At 38.5% G+C, this 22094-nt stretch overlaps 2 protein-coding genes across 3 annotated transcripts in view; both read left to right on the plus strand.

The window, feature by feature from the left end:
- Positions 1-8415, plus strand: part of CPD (carboxypeptidase D) — a 64904-nt gene extending 56489 nt beyond the window's left edge. Inside the window, exons 18-21 of the mRNA XM_037162776.2 lie at positions 1003-1134; positions 1668-1853; positions 2183-2282; positions 4368-8415. Of these exons, the coding sequence (XP_037018671.2) occupies positions 1003-1134; positions 1668-1853; positions 2183-2282; positions 4368-4594 (645 nt within the window). The 3' untranslated portion in view covers positions 4595-8415. The remainder of the gene's footprint in view (positions 1-1002; positions 1135-1667; positions 1854-2182; positions 2283-4367) is intronic.
- Positions 8416-13175: 4760 nt separating this feature from the next.
- Positions 13176-22094, plus strand: part of GOSR1 (golgi SNAP receptor complex member 1) — a 37498-nt gene continuing 28579 nt past the window's right edge. Inside the window, exons 1-4 of one of the 2 annotated variants that reach the window (XM_037162787.2) lie at positions 13176-13261; positions 15731-15851; positions 19289-19376; positions 19717-19824. In XM_037162787.2, coding sequence (XP_037018682.1) covers positions 13231-13261; positions 15731-15851; positions 19289-19376; positions 19717-19824 — 348 coding nt within the window. In that variant the 5' untranslated portion in view covers positions 13176-13230. The remainder of the gene's footprint in view (positions 13262-15730; positions 15852-19288; positions 19377-19716; positions 19825-22094) is intronic. The other variant, XM_037162788.2, reaches the window with a different exon arrangement.

Genomic DNA, 22094 nt, shown 5'->3' on the forward strand with positions numbered 1-22094 from the left:
AGCAGTCTTGTTTAGTTAGAATGTGGTGTGTAACGGAGAGCGGTGTTGTAATGGAAAGACAAGAATGGAAAGAGAGTTCGGGGCTTTGAATGCTTTGCTTTAGTAAGGAATGGGAAGCCACTAAAGGTTTTGAGCAGGTATGTAGTGATGTGGTCTGAACTGTTTCTACATGAACATTAATCTCTCAGCAGTGGGCTGAGATAGTTCGGAGGAAAGAGAGATTGTGGTACAGGGAGACTGGTTGAGAGTTAAACACAGACAAGTAGCCTAGACAAGTAATAATGAAAGGCCTAGATTGGGGTAGTGGCAGTGGGGGTGGAGTCAAGGGTTAGATTTCAGAGATACTATAAGGGTAGAATTGACAGGATTTGGCAAATTATGGATGATAGTAAGACACTGAAGTCAAAGACAAGAGATTTCATGTCCATGTGAGAAAACGAGTTAATACCCTCAAATGAATTAGGAAAAAGAACAGGTTTGGGGGGAAAGGTGGTAAGTTAAGTTTTGGAACCCACTCACACAAGCAGTTCTTGTACCTGGACAGGAACAGTGGCTGTTGTCACCACCAGGCTTGAGGCTTCAGGTTGAGGGTATCAGAGGGCAAGTGTTTGTGCTTCTACCTCCAGAGCTCCAAGAATACCAGTGAAGTTCTAGGGTTTAGAGGGAAGCCGGCCTATTTCATGTACTTACTCATCATTCATTTATTCAATAGACCCTGATAAACCCCCTGTACCTCGCAAACACTATGGGAAGCACTGGAGACACAGAAATGAATTGGACGTAGTCCCTGGTCTCCAGGGCCCTCTAGGAGCGGCCACGTGCATGACTGGTTATAATACCGAGTGATTTATTTAGATGTGATGTAAAACGATTTACAGATTCTTTGTTTACATCACCCAGGTTTTCTTTTTATTCCACTTATTCTATTCATTGCATTATAAAGCCTCACTCTTACTTTTCTTACTAATTTTCTTACATTTGCTTTTGAATTTCGTATTCCAGGATTACAGTGTTACCTACGGCCACTGTCCAGAAATCACAGTATATACCAGCTGCTGCTACTTCCCTAGCGCAGCACAACTCCCTTCCTTGTGGGCAGAGAATAAAAAATCTCTTCTTAGCATGTTGGTGGAGGTGAGTCTTTTAACTAGAAGCAAATTCCCAGGAATATGTGCAATGAAAAACCTTTATCAAAACATTTTCTTAATCTTTTACCAAAAATGTATATCATTTTAAATATATATAGAAAGGCGAATTTTGTCCATTTTATATTGCCTAAATAGGTGCTATGAGACCACATATCTGGAATCTGCTGTGATTTAGGTGATTGAACCCTGTGAGATGTTGCAGGCTCTTTCATTTGAATGTCACACAGAGTTACTCAAGACAGTGGAGTAGGGTGGAAAGTAAATCATTAAAGTCATCAGAAGATTTGGGTTCTGACACTTTTGGCTTGCACCGTATTAAAGTTCTCTTTTCCCTTATGTCTGTCTCTCTGCCTCTGAAGCAGAGTGAGTAGCAAACAAGGTCAGTCAGTGGGGAAGGACAAATAAACCAGTCTTATGGGGATATTGTTGTTTTGTTTGTTTGTTGTTTTTGTCATGCCTCAAACTATTGCCAGACCACCATTATGAAGACGTAAATTTACATTTTAAATATTTTTTCAGGTTCACAAGGGAGTCCACGGGTTCGTTAAAGATAAGACTGGAAAACCAATCTCGAACGCAGTCATCGTACTCAATGAAGGAATAAAAGTGCACACAAAAGAGGGAGGCTACTTCCACGTCCTGCTCGCCCCAGGCGTCCACAACATCAACGCCATCGCAGACGGGTATCAGCAACAACACTCACAGGTAAGAGACTCACACTGGGGAGTGTCAGGGAAATTCTTATTCATAAGAGTACTTCTGCTTTAGTAGAAGCAGAAAACTACTTCTAACAAGTTTGAAACTTGTTAGAAAGCTGTGAGGAATAAAATTAAAGGTGTGGCCAGCTCTTGATTATGATATCTTGTTATCTTTATATCTTTTAGCAACAAAAGGGATTTTTTCTTTAGCATTTTGTATATTGTAGATGACAGTGAGTCATTTCTGTGGCTTGTTAAAAAAGGTTTTAGAGATACAGCAGGGATGCATTATACCTTAAGTAAACTTTTCTTACTTCTTGTACTTTATCTCTCCAGGTCTTTGTGCATCACGATGCAGCTAGTTCTGTGGTGATAGTGTTTGACACAGATAACCGGATATTTGGTTTGCCAAGGGAGCTGGTGGTAACTGTATCAGGTAAAGAAATTTAAATTTTTGGTAGTTGAAGTTAACACCAGTCTCAAATTTTTTATTTTATTTTATTTATTTTTATCAATGTATCGTTGCCTCTCATGCGCCACCCACTGGGAACTGGCCTGCAACTCAGGCATGTGCCCTGACTGGGAATCGAACTGCAATTGTTTGGTTTGCGGGCCCGCGCTCAATCCACTGAGCTGCACCAGCCAGGGCTCAAAAATTTTAATTTGAGAATGAGTCACTTCTATAATCACCTAAGCTAATCACTTTTCTTCTACTGTCTCCTCACCTAACCATGATTTGGGGGGAACGCTGTTCCCCCATGTATTTTCGTGGCTTCCCCTCAGGTCTGTACTCAGACGTCCTCTCCACAGAGAGAGGCCTTCCCTGATCACACTTGGTGAAAATATTGGGTTGGCCAAAAAAGTTTATTTAGTTTTTTTCTGTAAAGTAGAAAACGCATTTTTCATTTTCACAATAACTTCATTGATTTGGATATTTTGAGTATGTCAGCTCTGTCCTGCGTAATATAACTTTGATTTTTCTCCGTTAATGTCTCCATTTGATCACTGTCAGTTTCAGCTGGTCTACCTGACTGTGGAGAATCATCCAGTGAGAAATCTCCAGCGTGGAAATCCGCGAACCATTTTGACACATTCGATCAGTCACAGCACCTTCTCTGTACACTGCACAAATCTTTCTTTTTGCATTTCAGTTGCATTTTTACCTTTCTTGAAATAATTAAGCATAATATGCTGAAAATGTGTATTTTCTTCCATCTTCAATATTAAAACAGCTACACAAAAATTCACCAATTTTGATTTTTTTTAATGCACGCTGATATGACAGCTGCCACAATACAACCTAACAGAATTGTTTCTAATGAAGTTAAAGACAGCTAAACGCTGCTAGAGTTGTCCTACGGAAAATACCATATGAATTTCTTAGCCAGCCCAATAGTATCCCTGTCACTGTCCCCAACCCACTTGCTTGTATTATAGCAATTATCACTATCTGACATTACATTGCATATTTAGTTATTTATTGGTCTATATTTAGTTTCTCCCCGGGAAGCATAGGTTGGAGAGAGCAGAGAGTTTACGTGCATCCCCGTGCCCAAGGCCAAGGTTGGCATGTAGTGGGTCTTAATGAAGAGTTGTTGACTCAATGAATGACTTGCTTTATATTAAGAACATAAGTCCCTTAGACTGTGACTTAGTTCTGTTTTACATCCTCCTAGCTAGGAGGAATTATTTCTTTTCTCCAGGATTAATGTGTGTCATTGCTTGAATTGCTGAAAGGTTAGAAAGAAAAATGTATGTAGTAAAAGAAATATTGTGTTGTATCTTCCTGCACAAAGAATCTTGGTTCATTTCTGTACAACTTGGACTTGATGCAGTCTAACCAAGTTTTATTACAGGGTGTGTAGGGAGAGATCCCTAGTTGAAGAAGAGTGGTGTGGGAAACATGGTCAGATCATAGAGCCTCTGTGGAGTGTTTCAAGTAAAGAGTTCTTAGCTTGCACCAGATAAGGTATGGTTCACAGTGGTTAGAAACACAGGAGCCAGGACTCAGCCATGGTTTAAATCTCGCTCTGCCACCCATTTGCTGGCATGAACCTAATTTATGATTTTATTATTATTTCCTGTTATTAAGACTCTTATTCTGATAACCTTATGTACAGATCTTTTAAATAAATGAAGGGTTTTAAATGGGATGAAAATTTACCAGAAAGGGAAAAAAAAAGCTTTTGATAAGTTGCAGAACAGTGGACACAGTTTGATTTGGTAAAAGAAAAATGCAAACACATACAAACGCATGAAGAAAAATCTGGAAAATATATACACTAGGGTTTTAAAATTATGTTGAGGTAAGGAAAATGTGAAGATGTGGGATTTTTGTGGTTTTGTGTTTTTTTTATTTGCATACTATGAGTATACTGCTTCTGTAATAATAAGAGTTTTAAAGTATGTGAAGTAAAAATAAAACAAATGGATGGCATATTATTAAAAGTGTCATTTTAAGTAGCTATTTATTTGTATCCTTAAAGTAAAACACCATTCACGTGGTGGTTTTGTTTGGCAGGTGCCACCATGTCGGCATTGGTCCTGACAGCTTGCATTATTTGGTGCATCTGCTCGATCAAGTCTAACAGACACAAGGATGGCTTTCATCGGCTCAGGCAGCATCACGATGAGTATGAAGATGAAATTCGCATGATGGCAACCGGCTCCAAGAAGTCCCTCTTAAGCCATGAGTTCCAGGATGAAACGGACACTGAGGAGGAGACATTATATTCTAGCAAACATTGAAACACACACCTTGCATATCTCCCAGCATAAGAACCAAGCAAAACTATAGGTCCTTTTGGGAGACACTGCATTAAGAGGAGAGACTACCTTGCTTCTTTAAAGAGCTTTGGGAAGTTAACTTGCTAAATTTATATTCTCTGTGAATTTGGCTGGCGGTTTTGAACTTCCCCTCCTTAAAGTACTCTTTTTTTTTTCTTTTTTAAATCTGCTTTCTATTTATGCAGCAGAGATGGGACAGCCACTTTGTTTTTCTTTTTAATTTAAGATGAGCTGTTTGGAGCTTATGTTTTAACTGCATAAAGCCAACTAGTGGATGTTGTATTTTGCACATCAGGTGTTTCCTAGTGGCTTTAGCTTTTTTTCTTTATTTTAAATGGCCAAAAGAATCCAGAAACATTAAGGCAGGGACAGCAGTCAGAATCTGACATAAAGCTTTAAAACTCAAGGTTTTCTTAACCTACTGAGGAGTACTTTTCTCTGGTTATTAAATAGCTGGAGTTTTTCTTATTATTCAGGTCTAGTGGAGGCTGAATTGATTTTTAAACATATAACATTAAGAAATTAATAAATGGGCTTCCGCATTCGCTTTCTACCTGTTCTAATGCTAGATCAGAACTGGTGGCCTGTGCTCTCAGCAGGATTTCACTACCTCTCGTGTAAGATTTAGCAAAGTTTTAAGATCCCCATTTTAAGGGAGAACTTACTGACTTTGTTGTAAAAGATCTAAATGTCCGTTTGAATGGAGTTAAGAGGGAGATCTAGCAAAAGCTGAAACTCATATTGCCTATCTTTTAACTTTGTAAAAACCCTTAGGTGCTGCTGCTTTTATCTGTGAAACACTAGTTATTCTAGGAATGCTTAATTCTTTAATATTCCCTAAATTTGAGCCTTTTTCTATGTTGTACACTTGTGGTTTTCAGATTACCCAGCAATCTACAAGATCTGAATTCTACTGAAAATATCTAGAAGTGTGAACGAAACCTACTTGGCACATTCTTACCTTACATTTGAATACAAACTATCTACATACACTTATGCTCCAGCCCAAACCTACGCCCTGTTGTGGTGTACTGTTACTGAAATAGCTTGGCCAGTTTAATTCACATACACCTCTGCAAGTGATTGGGTTCTTTGTCCTAATGTTTCATTTGACAGTCTCTTTTTTTATCAACCAATCTTGTTAAAAGTTCAATTGAAAGCATTTAAATATGGCTCTTTCCATTAAAAAAAGTTATGAACTGCTGTGTGCTGTAACACTGGTGAGAAAGGTATCATGTTCACTGCCATGTTGCAACTGAAAGACCTGAATTTTATTGTGTCTGTAAGATGCTAATCAGTGGAAATGATGCTTTTTGTAAGTATGAGTCTTACCAATGCTAATGGTTTAAAATCTTTGAATGTTTTAATGGCCAAGTTGCTGCTGAACTCGTACTAAATCAGGGGATCAAAAAATGTACTCTCATCTTTTCAAATCCTGTTCTATATCCACTAATATATCAGTCACCTCAAAGTCTTCATGTGGGTTGGTTTACCACCCAAAATGGCTTTATAGAACGAGATCTGGTTCAGCAGGAATAAAGTCATGACATTTATTAATGAGTATCTGTGATAAATTTGGGTGGTTCAAGGTTAAGCCATTCTGGTATTAATCCTGTTATTAACAACTCTAAATTTTGGGCCCTTGCCACCCCGTTTTTACCCTACCACAGATCACTGAACAGATTTAGTAGGGTGCTAATATTTAATAAAATGTATATGATTGAATTTCTTTACATTTTGCTTAGGAGGATGATGTGGTGGTATTGCTCTTTTCAGCTTTATTTTTAAGAATGAAAACTCAGAAAACCAACAAAGGGCCTATGAATGGCCAGCTCTTCTTCAGACATTGCAAGAAGAAATTAAAGTTGATGTGACAGCCTTTACTTAATTAGGTCTTCGCTGGAGGATGCCTTTTAAATTCATTTCTCTCCTGGATTAAACATGTTTTTAACTGTACATCACAGTGGCTTGAGTCCATGCCTTTTAAGCATGTGTAAAATTTTTTTAGAAATGAATGTACATTTTTAAAATAATTTTTCCTGGAAAAACACCAAATTCTGCTATAAATCTTTAATCTTGAATGAATTTCTAAGTAATGAGTTGTTCTGGAAAACAAGGCCTCTCTGCCTGTGTTAACTATTAACATGAATGTACAGGATCCTGACTACTACGACTGTGTTCTCTGCCTTGCTTTGTCTTTCATGTGTGGGTCTAATCTAATATTAGACCACGTTAACTGCTTAAGGCATTGAAGCCATATGGGATGGGGAATGCATTTTTTCAGTGTTTCTCATGGAGACCTTCCATTTCTTTGGAGTCATGAAGGCAATTAAGTATCACAGTATTATGAAATTTGACCAAACCTGAGTTGTGCCTTTCTTTACTCACAAGGCATGTTTTTGTGTCCTGATGATCAGTTTGTAAACCTTCTTCCCTTCCAGCTCCTTAATAAAAGCGAAGTGATTGAGTAGGTCATGTTCAAAGTGTCTGCCTGTGTACATGGACTTGTACCAGTTATGCATTTCCATAGGATGAACTTAAGCTGCTTTCAGGAGGAAAGACCCTTTGGTTTCGATGTATGTTGCTGAATGTTTAGGTAGTGATTGGGATCCCATCCAGTTGAGGAATGCTTGCAATTTTCAGTGGAGGAAATTTGCTTTGGGATTTTGTCATCCTTCAGAAAGGAAGCAGGCCCACTGTGATTGATTGGTTTACCTTTGGTAACTCACCTGAATGGGATTTGCTGAATTGGTGAATTTTGAACTTAAAATGAATTATGAGTTGACAAATAAATAAAGCTAGCGCTAATGCCTGAGCTTACTGTGTTTCTGAGCTAACACCAGGTTACTCAGTAACCATGGCCTGTTCCTCCATTTTCCCTTATTTACAGCAGTAAATAGTTTTATCTTCTTGCCAGAAATGCACTTGTGCCAGGTTTTGCCCCTGCTGTATTAAAAGCTTCTGAAGCTGTGAATGCTGTACCTAGTTCCCTGTGTTATGGTTCTCTGGTGGAATTGTTTTAAACAGAAGCAATTTTGTTGTTAGTACAAAAAGAATTCCACTGTTTGATGTTCAGTGATTCTCTCTGTATAGCAGCTTTTGGGTAACTCTCTGGGTTTCTGATTTGTTTCAATTAAAGCAGATTTTTGGGGTGGGGAGATTAGGGCCCTTGACTAACATCAACTGAACTGGGATTTATAATTCATGAAGAAGTATCTCCCAGCACCCATTTCCTCTGTGTGTTAGCAACGGTTAATACTCCCCTTGACTTTCAGAATATTATTCTAGTTGATTTTGATTTGACAATATATTCTGAAATTTGAAAGTAGGCTTCCATTTTGAGACCACTGGACATAAATTATGTAATATGTGTGATTATGACTTTTATAAATAGCGTACCATGAGTGTGCTAGGTACATTCTATGCTGGCCATGCTGCAGATTTTATGGAGGTATGACATAATGGTATTTTTTATTATGCTCAGATTAAAAATTAATTTTTCACCTCTCCATTTTTTTTTCAGTGTGACCTTCCCCAGCTCCAGGAAAATCTATAGCTATTTATACGAGGTGCCTAACACTCATTCATCTCAAGTGCTTTAGTCTTTGGTTTATTTCATGCACTGTGCCTTCAAAATTTTTTAAAGGGACTTTAAACAAAGTTGAATCATAGTTTTAAAAAGTCAATCTGTGTAATTTATGTGAAATCTAACTGTAATGAGGTCCTTTCTGTTTTTTATATGTAAACAGATCTACTAATCCTGTATAAAAGTTATTTTATGATGTTTGTCTTTGTGTTTTGTCTCATAATCTCATCTCAAAAGCAATAGACTAGGAAAAGTTATTGTTACCATTTGAAACTTCATATTTAGCTTTTCTACCTGTACTAGGAGAAAAATAGCACCAGGCTAGGAATACAGAGTGTTACCTGTAGAGTGTGTCTGTCTCAAACTGAGTCACACAAAAACCGTTTCTGAAACAATTACATCGTATGGCTGCATTTCTTTCTGCTTGTAGCTCAGCTGGACTGATATATGTCTAATCATTCCACAGTGAACATCACAAAACTGGTCATTGAAAGGTTTATGTACCATTTTAAACTAGCTTGTTGAACATTTGATCATTTTTACAGATGAGCTCAGTTAGAATTTGCCTTGGCATTTTTCAGCATAGTGGAGATGAATTTATTTTGCAATAATTTGTTGAAACTGCTGCCCTAATAAGAATTGGGAACGCAAAGTTATATAAAAAACATGGGCTCTGCTGACAAGGGACTCATAGTCCAGACCAGAGAAACAAATGGAAGTCAGCTGTATTTCTGTAGTGACTGGTTCCTCTAAAAAGAAAGTCTGCTCTAGAGGAAGTACAGCACGGAGATTGGAGCACGGACATCGGAGCTGAACCAATCTATGACTGATTCTTGGCTCAGTTGGGAGTAAAAGCTGTTGTGTAGGTCTTCATCTTGCTCTGTTCGCAGTAAAATGCCTGTGACTCTATAGTATTTAGTGCATACCTCAGATAAATACATTATTATTTATGACCCACAATTTAAAAGCAATCAAATCAGCATATAAAGCCCAATTTTAACTTTAATATAATTTCCACCTTACATTAATCAATGGAATGTTAAAGCATTTGTCTTTTTGGCATTTTAGCTGGAGTTAAATGTAATCCTGTTCCCCACTACTATGCAAAGAAATGTAGACAGGCAAGCAAGAACTGGAGTACAAAGGCGTTCAAGCATGTGGAAAGTAAAAGCAAGTGGAGAGATTTTAAATGAAACGTACAACGAGATTGCAAATTAAATAGAAATTGTCAATGGATTATATTCTGCAATTATCACTGAGGTTGAGCCAAAGTGAAGGGGTCATGGAGAAGGTCTAGATTGCTAGGTTTGAACCACCACTAATTCTGAGTTAACCCAACATTTATAATTATTATCGTCACTTATGTGTTGTATGGTTTCTAGCAGAGTGTTTCAGAATCAAACAGGCTTTTGATTTTGTGCTGGAAAGATACAAAGAGCCTAGAGAATTGATAGTGAATGGGACAGATGGGTAATGGACAATTGCTAGACTTTTTAAAAATAATTTTGACCTGGCTGGTGTAGCTCTGGATTGAGCTCAGGCCTTGAACCAAAGGATCGCTGTTCAATTCCCAGTCAGGGCACATGCCTGGGTTGTAGGACAGTTCCCAGCAGGGGATGCATGAGAAGCAACCATACATTGATATTTCTCTCCCTCTCTCCTTCCCTTCCCCTCTAAAGATAAATAAATAAAATCTTAGAAAAAATAAGATAATTCTGTTCTACTTCCAGCTATGAGTGGATTAAATTGAAACAAAGATCTCCCCTTAAGAACAAGTAGATAAGCTGGATTACTGGTTGAAGGATCAGGGATCTACTAAGAACATAAAGGTCTAATGGAGTCTAGATCCTAGAGCAAAGGGAGTTCAGGAGTGAATATAATAATAAAGTTTTCACCTTGAGGCATTTGTTGATTCATAAGAGGTGACAGAGACACCTAGCAGCGGAGTGGCTAGGCAAGCGGCAGAGAAGACAAGAAGCTTCAGGCGATAAGAGTCAGGGGAATTGAACTCACCACCTGTCAAGGAAGAGGGACTGGCCAACAGACTTTCAGTTAGGACACTTAAGTGACTACACATGAGAAGTAAGGGCTCATCAGAAACAGACTAATTTGTACAAAAATACAATTCCACCGGACCTTAGTCCCACCCCATACTGGAGTAAGCTGACGTGCCCTTACCTGAACTGCCCGCAGGAAGTAGCAGTGAACTGCCTCTGGAGTGAGGTACCGGCTGAAGCCTCAAATAAGTGCTACAAATTTTAACCTATAATGGACAGCATCCAGTCAAAAGTTACTCTTACTTTCAAAAGGCCGGATCAGGTAATGTTAAGAACAAAAAGAAGCAGGAACAGTCTCATGGGAGTTACAGACTTTTCAGTTATCAGTCAGAAACTTTAATGGTGATGAATAAATTCAAGAAAGTAGAAGAGAAGATGAATTTTAGCAGAGAATTAAAATCTATTAAAAATTAAATGACAGTTTTTGGTTCTGGACAAATGGAGTAGATGTATTTCTGTTCCTTCTACTAAACACAGAAGACATGTATTATAGATGAAACAGTAAGACTCAGAATGGTGGAGAGAAGGCAGAACAGCTAGGGACCTCAGTATCCAAGAAAGGACACAGTGGCGAGTTCCCTGGGTTGTCTTGTTGCCTCATACAACCCATAACAGGTAGTGGAGAAGCTGGCAACCCAGAAATGCCAAAGTGTGCAGATTTAAAAAAAAAAAAAAAGAGCTCAAAGAAAAGTCTTCCCTGGCCAAAGAAGCAGAAAAGGGGCAGCCCTACCACAACACTTTAAAAATTGCAGTACTCCAGCCAAATTCCCAGGGGGAAAAAAACAAACTGCCACCAGCAAAGGCTGAGTGGGAGCGTACACTCCATGCTCACCTGGCTGTAGTGAAGGCACTCCTTCCCACCTGGGTCAGGTGTCAAAGACAGCCAGGTGAGGAGCCAGGACTTCCACCATCGCACAGGGGTAATGAGGCCTCCTGCTATGGTGTCAGTGGAGGCCACATGGGAAGCAGTAATGAGGCACCCCTACTCCTGGAATATCAAGAGGCCAAGGAAAAGCCTGAACTTCCATTCCTACCTGATAGTAACAAGGCCGTTTCCCATCTCCCCTACCAGCACACTATCAGAGAAGTCCTGCCTAAATGGAGATTTAAATAAGAACCAGAAATCTGATCTAAAATATCCAGGATACAATTTTTTTAATCACTCATTAAACCAAGAACCCATAAAACTTCAACTTGAGTGGAAACAGACAACACATGCCAACATCGAGATGACACAGACCACCCCAGCTGGTATGGCTCAGTAGATTGAGTGCCAGCCTGCAAACCACAGGGTGCTGGTTTAATTCCCAGGCAGGGCACATGCCTGGGTTGCAGGCCTGGTCCCAGGATGGGGGTGTATGAGAGGCAACCACACATTGTGTCTCTCCCTCACTTTCTCCCTCCCTTCCCCTTTCTCTAAAAATAAAATCTTAAAAAAAAAAAGACAAAACTGTGGAAATTACCCAATCTGAACAAGAGAAAATAGGGGAAAAAAATAGAGCCTCGGGGATATGTAAGACTTTAACAAATGATCTAGCATTCATGTTATTGGAATCCCAGGAGAGAAGAGGAAAGAATATAGGGCGGAACAAGTATTTTAAAAAATGGCTGAAAATTTCCCAAATTTGGCATAACATAAATCTAAGATTCAAGAAGCTGAACAAACCCCAAACAGGATGAAACCAAAGAAATCTACACTAAGATACATAATAACCAACTTTCAGATACATAATAACCAACTTTCTGAAAACTAAAGAAAAAGTTTTGAAAGCAGTAAGAAAGGAAAGGTGCCTTAGTTATAGTAGTAAAACAACTCAAACAGCCAATGTCTCAGCCAGAACTGTAGAGGCCAAGAGGAATTGTCACATTTGTCAAGTGCTGAAAAAAGAAGTTGTCAACCCCAGATTCTATATCCAGCAACAGTATCTTTCAGGAACCATGGGAAAATCAAGACGTTTTCAGATGAGGAAAACTAATAGAATTGGTCTCCAGCTGACATACTCTTTAAAAAATGGCTAACGGAAGTTTTTGAAGCAGAGAAGAAATCTTGGAACATCAGGAAGACAAAGAAAAAAAGTAATACATGGGTAAAACAGTCGGCTTTCTCCTTTTGAATTCTATAAATTATGTTTGACAGTGGAAACAAAATTCATAACAGCTGATGTACTTCTCAATGAATGTAGTGGATTTATTAAAGACAATGATAGATGGGAGTGGGTAAAGAGACAAGTGTGATTTAAATACCTTTACAGGAGGTAAGGTTTCTACATTACATTGGAACTGGTAAAACGTGGACACAAGTAGACTGCTAATTTATGAATCTATAAATGGTGGGTTCAAACAGCAGATGTTAATAGGTTATGAGTCTGGGATGAGGCACATGGAAGCAGCACACACTTTCTAGATTTGGTGGCTGGAGAGGAAAGAGGACTGGACCTCTACTACTGCAGTCAGGAAAAGGCGACCACTGGAGAAGAGCACGGAAGTCGGATCCTGGGATAATGGGCCACAGGCGCAGGTCGGATGAAGAGTCGGCCTTGGGAAGAAGAGACGCTGGCTCTGAAAACAGGGCAAGAGATTGCTACTGAAGCTATGCATCGCTAGACGGTGTGGGCAACAGGGAGTCGTGTCCTAGGATGACTTTCTTCTCAGCCAGGTAGGCTCTGCTGAGAGAGAGAAATAAGTGGAGCTCAGGCTGATGATGCAGTGATGCGATGATGAACAGCTGGAGCGCAGAGGATGGATATTAGAAAGACAAGGAGTGTCCGATGCCCAGCCTGAGTCGGCCTCGCTCCTCAAAAGGTGGGAAACGATAAGTACACCACCAGGTGGCAGTGTCTGTGGAAGCTCATGTATCCCATCAACCCTGGCGCCAGGGCGGAAGAAGGCACGGGGGTGACTCTCTGGCTTCACCGCCTCTACTCTCCTATCCCGACTGACGTTGGACAACAAAGATGGCGGCAGGAACCAGCAATTACTGGGAAGGTAAGGGTGAGGCCTTCCAGCAGGTCTCGCTCAGGGGTTGATGAGGACGGGTCTTGGGCGAGGTAGCAGAGGAAAGAGCCTGGACTCTGGAGCGGCCGAACTGAGGAGCAGGGCTCTCTAGTGGGAGCCACGGGGCCTGGGGGCGGAGGAGACGGACTGGTTTGGGGCAAGGAGCTGACCTGTGAGGCAGCGGGACCTGCGGCAGGGGTTGGACAGCGAGGGCTGAGTGGAGATAGAAAGGAAGACGGCCCGAGTTGCCGGAGGAGAACTAGGTTGAGAGGGTAACGGAAAAGGGGCTTGAGTGTTGAGCGAGACTATCCCGAGCCCGGGAGACCGGAGGAGTCAGCGCCTTAGACAATTGAGCAGGGAACGGGAAAGGAGGAACTTGTCATTCCGGTCCATCGAGGGAAAGTTGTAGGAGTGAAATGTCTCCTGCTCCGGCCCCTTGGCTGCTTCAGGCTGGGACTTCGAGGGTTGGGTGTCGAGTCGCGTTTGATAATAGAGGAAATAACTTTATCCTCTGCTCCGGAGATCCATTTTGTTAAACAGAGAAAGTTGAGAGAACTAGTGGGATTTGTAATTATTGCATTTGCTATACCTCTTCCACCAAGTACATTTACTTAATTCCTAAAAATACGGTCTGGTAGAGTGGGCTCATGTAGAACTCATCTCTTGGACCATCATGGCAACGGAGAGAAGGCTCACCTTTTTCTTTTAAGTGTGTCTGTTTGCTTTGCTGCAACGTAGAAACTGCTCTCTGAGTCCTTTCTTCCTTTTCAACCTGTTTCCTGTTGCTACCCACTGAAGCCTCTGGAAGCCACCACAGATAACAGTATTGTCACTGTCAGCTACAGGGTCTAAGATACTTAATTCTAAGCTCATCCATACTTGCCTGTCATACTTTCAAAATACTTTTATTGGTGTTTTCTATGGGAGAAGACAGTTATTAGCTACAGAGAAGTGGGTTTATTGTTTAAAACATTAAAAATGACTATTTCAAATGTGTGTCCTAGCCAGAAAATGTTTTATAATTATATAGAAGTGGCTATTGGTAACTTTGATACCAGTGATTACGCTGTAGTTTTTGGAAGCACTATGCTGTAATAATTATAGCAGCCTATTATTGATAGCCTACTTTGTGCCAGATGTTTTAAACTCATAGTTTCTAATGCATAGAAAAATCCCTGCCCTGGCTGGTGTGGCTCAATGGATTGAACGCAGGCCTACGGAGCAAAAGATCCCAGTTCAATTCCCAGTCAGGGCACATGCCTGGGTTGCAGGCCAGTTCCCAGTAGGGGACACACAAGAGGCAAACATACTTTGACTTTTCTCTCCCTCTCTCCTTCCCTTCCCCTCTAAAGATAAATAAATAAAATCTTAAAAAGAAGAAGTGCTCTTAAAAAAAAAAAAAAGAAAATCCCTGAAAGTATGGGTTTAAAAAACAAAAAGCCAAGGTTCATACTTAAATATATTGTCAGTAAATTTCTGAGCCAATTCTCAGAATCTCAGAACTTCAGGTCTGAGATTTGGTTTCTGGGAAAATATGCTCTACTGGAAAATATGCTCTACTGCTGCTTCCTACCTCTGGTTGCTGATAAGTATATTGAAATAATATTTTGTATTCATCGTTACTGAAAGGTGAGATCCTTAGGTGATTCTTCCTATGTTTTAGCCCTCTCGTTTTGACCTCCACTTTACCATGAGTGAGATTACTTACATCTAGATGGGGGTCTTTGGGCTATGACTTCTCCTTTCAACCATGCTTAGATGCAAACTACTATACCAATTTTTCTGCTAACTTGTTTGCTTCTGTTCTTTTACTACTTATGCTGTTATTTTTGTCATAATTACATTTGACCTTGTTAGTAGCAATTGTCAGTGTTAATTTCGGCCTCCAAATTTGAGTAAGCTTATTGAAAGACAATTTAAAAAAATCTTTGTCAATGATATTTTTCTCTTTATGCTCAATTACTAAGTCATTCTACTATTAAGAATTTCATAAGCCTAATAAAGTTTTGGAACATAAAGAGATAGGAAAATCTCTGTCAGAAACAGTGGTGGCTTCTTTTTTATAAAGTTAGATAGTAAATTGATAGAATCCTGGTTATAAACCATAGTCAGTTTCTTTGTTATTTGTATTTTCTGTTGTTTTCCCCTAAATTACAAAATGTATTTATTGCTATGAAAATAATTTCAGGGATGTTAGAACATCATTTGTTGTCTAGTTGTGTTTGGGATGAAGCTAAAAATTTGCATCTGTCCATCCCTTCCCCACCTAAAGTTTAAAGTAAGTGGCGGTTTGCTTGGTTGAGTGCATCTCTGGGTTCTTCCTTTTAAATTTTTTCTTTATTGAACCTAGATCAGTATGTGATCATTTTCAGTTGGTTTCTTCAGAATAGTTTTGTGAGTTTTTATGTTTATTGATAGACTTGTTGTGGCTGATGATTTGCTTTTATAATTTTGTTAAAGACCTCAGGAAACAGGCTCGACAGCTGGAAAATGAACTTGACCTGAAACTAGTTTCCTTCAGTAAACTGTGTACGAGTTACAGTCACAACAGTGCCCGAGATGGAAGGCGCGACAGGTATAGGTACTACCAGATTCTCTTTTATGCCTTCAACTATATAATGTTTTTAAAAGCATTAAAAAATACACTAAGTGTATATAACTCTGTAATTTGTTCTACTGGTAAATTTGGTATTGTTTATGGGGGTTTTTTGGTTTTGTTTTTTAGTGATTTATAAAAATTCTTAATTCTTGAGACTAGGGTGTATTTGGATCCTTAGGCAAAATTGTGACACTGAGGGGGGACATGCTAAGGGTTAAGAATGGGCGTGTGTCCAGGCCAGTCAGTTTAAGGAAATGGGTTTGATTTTTCCACATTGTATTTCTTATGTCTTCTGGTTGCTAAATGGATGTGAGGAACTACCCAAATGCCAAGTATGTATACTGCTCTTCTGGTGTTTTAGAATGAATCTAATGTAGTATGTATGCTCAGTACTAATCATCCAAACTATTTTTAATTTTGCTTCTTTTATGAGGAACTAGTATACTACTATATTGAACATATAGGAAATGTTCTTTCTTTTTTAATTGAGGTAAATTGGTTAATTACATTATATGAGCTTCAGGTGTATAGCATTATAATTCAGTATCTGTGTACACAATAGTGTGTTTACTACGAAAAGTCTAGTTTCCATCCATCACCATACACTTGACCCCCTTTACCCGCGCTTGCCCTCCTTCTACTCTCCTTCCCCTCTCGAAACTACCCATCTGTTGTCTGTATCTTTGAGTTTGTTTTTGTTTGTTGGGTTGGGGTTTTTTGTTTTTTATTCCACATATAAGTGAAATCATACGGTTTTTGTACTTGTCCATCTGATTTATTTCACTTAGCCTGTTGTCACAAATGGCAGTAGTCCTGTCTTTTTCTTGGCTGAGTAGTAATCTGTTGCATATATATATACCACATCTTTATAAATTCATTCATTGAGGAACACTTAGATTATTCCCATATCTTGGCTATAGTAAATAATGCTGCAGTGAACATAGGGGTGCATATGTCTTTTCAAATTAGCGCTTTTATATTCTTCAGATCGATACCCAGAAGACCAACTGCTGCATCATATGGTAGTTCTATTGGAAAATATATTCTTATCTTTGAATCATAGGTTCACTTCAGGCCATTTACTTGTTTAAAAAAATACTGGGCCCTGGCTGGTGTGGATCAGTGGATTGAGTGCTGGCCTAGGAACCGAAAGGTCACCAATCCGATTCCCAGTCATGGCATATGCCTAGGCTGCAGGCCAGGTCCCCAGTTGGGGGTACATGAAAGGCAACCTATCAGTGTATCTCTCGCACATCAGTGTTTCTCTCCCTCTCTTTCTGCCCCCCTCCCAAACAAACAAACAAACAAAGCTATGATGTCACATAGCTTTGATTGCACTGCATTGCTTTGGGATCACCTTTACTTAGCAAGTATTGTAAAAGAGAATGAGGACTGTTCTTTTCTAAGTTAACTTATTTTACCCCTGGAAAGCATATTTCCTGAATTTAAGTCCCTCACTTGCCTATGCCAGTGATTATACAATTTTAAAACTCCAAATAAAATAGTTAAGAGATATAATTTTATGATGCATTTTCTGTGTTCTCCGTGCTTCATGAACTTAATGCTTTTGTGACTCCTTTAAAGGAAAAACTATGTTGAAAACATTCCTTAAGAAATTTTGCAGAAAACTGGGACTACGTGGAATTACTTCAGCCCAACTGTCCCCTTCAGTAAGAAACCTAAGGCCATGAAGTTCAAGGTCTAATTTGCATTCTGAGTTTTTGTTTGTTTCCCAGGTTGAAAGTATGTCACAGTGAATACACTCAGTGATAACCAGAATTTTTCTTTCTGGGGTAATTTTTTTATTTCCTGTATTTTGAGAACTTAATGGCCTGTGAATCATCACATACCTATAAAATGAATTAAATTTAACTGAATTTTAGTATTATGGAGATTGGCTTTTTGACCATTTCCCTGGACTTACAAACTCTCCTGAGAATGGTGAATGTACAGATTGCCTCCTCATTCACTCATCAATATTCAGTGATCATCTACCACGTGCTGAGCAGTATTTTAGGAGCTAGGTGTATAGATGAATAAGACAGACAGTTTCCCTCCTCATGAAGCTTACATTCATTGGTCAATTTTTCTTTTCTCGTATGTCTTATAGTAGAAGATTTGTATTAGTAGTATATAGAGAATTTTCCCCAGGCACACTCAAAGATTAACTTCAGAGCCTTGGGTTGGCTCTGACACATAAAAAAGAACTAGATATTTTTATATATTTTAAGGCAAATAAATTGAAATGATTCAAGAAATAAAAATTTGGACCTAGTAAAACATCTTAAAATAAAACTCCTTCTTATTAGCTACTTTGTAGCTGTTTCACTACTTATTACTGTTGCTGTGGAAGGTATTGGAGAAGGAAAATAGTAGTGGCGAAGGTACTTGTTTGATGTTGAACTGATGCCTGAATCTGTTTTCATTTGTCATGCATACACATAATTACTGTCACAGGGCAGGACAGAGTCTTCAGTGAGATTGCAGAGCACAGTTATTGCCTGGGTATTTATTATTATCTGTGTTCATTATAACTAAGATTTGTATTAAACTGCTCGTAATGCCTACCACTTGGGGGACCTCATGAATGGTAGAGGTTTTTCAGAAGAGGCAGAAGAAACTTTCAGGTAGTGGTTTTAAAATTTGAATCTGCCAAACATAAATTTCACTTATAAAAAGATTTTTTTTGTACTGACCATTCAAATTTTAAAAGACAGTTCAACACATTTTTGCAAAAACAAAACTGAAACAATTGCATAATATAAGTGGAAATGTAGAGGGTTGCTACTAAAACTTGTTGGACATAGCTATCTGTATTAGACTTAAAACCAGTTCCTGATTATTTAATAACTAGTCATCCAATCTATAGGTCATTTAAATCTCAATTTTATTTTTGGTAAGAGTCAAGGAAAGAAGAGAGAACTTAATATGAGGTCTGGGTAACCATGATTGCTTTGGGGTAAAAATTAAAAGATTCTTTCTGATAAATCCCATAGCATAATTTATAATGTTTTATGGCTCCTCTCGTGTGCTGTACTACACAGGTCTACACTTTTATCTCAGATGATTTTTTCTTTTAGATTCAGCATTTAATTGAGCACTGCCATAGCTTAATTTACTTTCATCTAGGAAACAGTAAACAAGCTTTTGGAATTTCTTTACATTATTATGATTGACTGTATTAAAGCTTGGGGAAATCTTACATTCAATTATATTTTATATAGTGAATTTAATATCTAGGGCCTGTGTGATCTTTATAGGAAAACTTCTATAAAAATTATTATAGTTTCTTAAGAAACAGAGAGAATGTCTCAGGGATTCCACTCGACCTCTTTAAGAGTAATTACCTCCTTCTTTTAAGTATGTTTTAAAGGACTAGGTTTAAATAATGGATTCTCCTTATTTGACCTTCTCTTTAGTTCTGACACAACCCCCCTTTTAAATGGATCAAGCCAAGACAGGATGTTTGAAACAATGGCGATTGAGATTGAACAGCTTTTGGCAAGGGTAAGCTCTTACCATTAAGTGGCTGTTTTGCTAATAACTGTGTACTTGTTAGATGTGATACTAGATTATATTAATGCAGACATGTTTACAGAAGCCATCTTCATTGAAGATGTGTGCTTCCCAAGCCCCTTGAGTTTTGATGACAGCCATTACCAGGTCCTATGAGAGTTATTTTAGTTTTTATGTATTATTTGGTGGAAGTACTGAGTTCTTGCCTCCTATTTTCTGGTTTTGGGTTTGTTTTTTACTGTTAACCAAAGGACAAACAGGCAGCTAATTTACTTTTATCTCTTTATGGTGCTCTCTCAAATATTTTTAATGTATTTTTTCTTTCTCTTAGCTTACAGGAATAAATGATAAAATGGCAGAGTATACCAACAGTGCAGGTGTCCCCTCCTTGAACGCGGCTCTGATGCACACACTACAGCGACATAGAGACATACTGCAGGTAACACACTGGGCTTGAGGTCTCTATGTTGTGACAGGGTTTCTTAAATCCCCAAAAAGAGTGTGTGCCCGTGTACTTAAGGTAACAAAGGGGAAAACCCTCTGAGAGGGAAAATGCCATGCTTTAGAAGTTTGACTTGTTTCACTTTTTTTTATATTATAAAATTCTGAGAATGTTTAATAACTAATATCTCTTGCTTTTTGCCTGCTAAAATTGAATAATAATCATCATTAGGTAGATATTCTGTGGGAAACCTTGCTAACTAACTGTAACTGTGAAAATAGCCTATGGTCATGCATAGATAATAATATAGTGGTTTAGAATATACTTTCATTAGGCTTCAAAAATAACCTGGAAGAGGAGTGATTTACTAGATTTAGTACACTGTTTGAGAAAATATTAAAAGCGTAACAACAAAATGAACTAAACTCTTAAACATTTACATATGGGCCCTGGCTGGTGTGGTGCAGTGAATTCAGTACTGGACTACGAAGCACAGCGTTGCTTGTTCAATTCCCAGTCAGAGCATGAGCCTGGGTTGCAGGCCAGGTCCCCAGTAGGGGGCGCACAAGAGGTAACCACACACTGATGTTTCTCTTCTTCTCTTTCTCCCTTCCCCTCTCTAAAAATAAATAAATAAAATCTTAAAAAATATAGATATAGCCCTGGCTGGTGTGGCTCAGTGGATTGAGCACCAGCCTGCAAACCAAAGGATCGTCAGTTCAATTTCCAGTCAGGGCACATGCCTGGGTTGCTGGTCAGTTCCCTGGTTGGGGGCACACAAGAGGCATCCACACATTGATGTTTCTCTTCCTTTCTTTCTCCATTCCTTTTCTTCTCTTTAAAATAAATAAACCTTTTAAGAAAACTTATACGTGGGGTGTTAATATATAGTATACAAATAGGAAGGCAAATCTTTTTAATATTGAAAAAATTCAGCTACCATTTCTAATTTTAAAAACTCATGTTAAAAATAGGAATAGAAGGCCCTGACCAGTGTGTCTCAGTTGGTTGTTCTTTGTTCTACAAACTGAAAGGTCACCAGTTCAATTCCTGGTCAGGGCACATGCCTGGATTTCAGGTTTGGGCCCTAGTCTGGTGTGTATGAGAGGCAATTGATTGATGTTTCTCTTTCACATCACTGTTTCTCTCCCCTTCTTTCCCTCTCCCTTCCCCTCTTTCTAATAAATTAATAAATAGAAATAGAAGAATACTTCAGTTGCCTAATGCAAATAAGCATATATCAGATTAAAAGCTAGCATCATGCTTAATGATAGCACCCTAAAAGCATTTCCATTAAAGGGAAAAAAAGGAATACCCAATATCACCATGATGTTTAACATTGCTTTGGAAGTTTCTTTGTGGTACAATTAGATAGTAAAACGGAAACAAGATAATGGAAGAGACAAAATTTGTGCTATGTGGCAATGATAAGATTATCTCGTTAATACAACCAAGAAAACTAACTAAACAAAATATACTAGAAACAAATTCAGTGAGATGGTAGCTCACTAAATTAATATATAAAAGCAAGTGGTTTTTGTCCTACAAATAATAACCTTTTAGAAAGTACAATGAAAGAAACTAAAATCCTTACTTATAAATTTAATAAGAATGCGTAGGATTTGTGTGCACAAAACTCTCCTGAGGTTTATGCAAAAGGTTTACTCTGCTTTTATTTATTCTTTTATTTTTATTTATTTATCTTTAGAAGGGAAGGAGAGAAGGAGAGGGGTTGCTTCTGGTGCATCCCCTGGTGGGAACTGGCCTGTAACCCAGGCATGTGCCCCGACAGGGAAACGAACCGCTATCTTTTGGTTCGCAGGCCCGTGCTCAATCCACTGAGCTACACCAGCCAGGGCGTTTACTCTGCTTTTAGATGGGAAGATTTCTCTCTAAAATAGCCTGTAAGTTGAATATCTTCCCAATGGAAATAACAGGTTTTTAAATTTATTTATTTCAATTTTTCAATTGGAAAAATGGCACCAGAGTTTATTTGGAATCATAGACGTACAAGAATAACCAAGAAAAAACATGAGAAAATTAAGATAAGTAGTAAAGTGTGCTTAAGATAAGTAGTAAAGTGCACAGCTATCAAAACCTGTGAAGAAGGTAGAATAATTAAGAGTTTTGTTCTAGGGAAAAAGAGATCAGTGGAACAGAATAGAATTCATTTATAGTCTGAAATATGCATGGAAATTTAGTTTTACTCTAAAGGTAGTATTTTAGATCAGTGGGAAAGAGAGGGATTATAAAATAAATAGAAGCTT

This window comes from Artibeus jamaicensis, unplaced genomic scaffold, assembly GCF_021234435.1.
Source record: "Artibeus jamaicensis isolate MK-2021 breed Jamaican fruit bat unplaced genomic scaffold, CSHL_Jam_final contig_2790, whole genome shotgun sequence".
In the NCBI taxonomy this organism is placed as follows: Eukaryota; Metazoa; Chordata; class Mammalia; order Chiroptera; family Phyllostomidae; genus Artibeus; species Artibeus jamaicensis.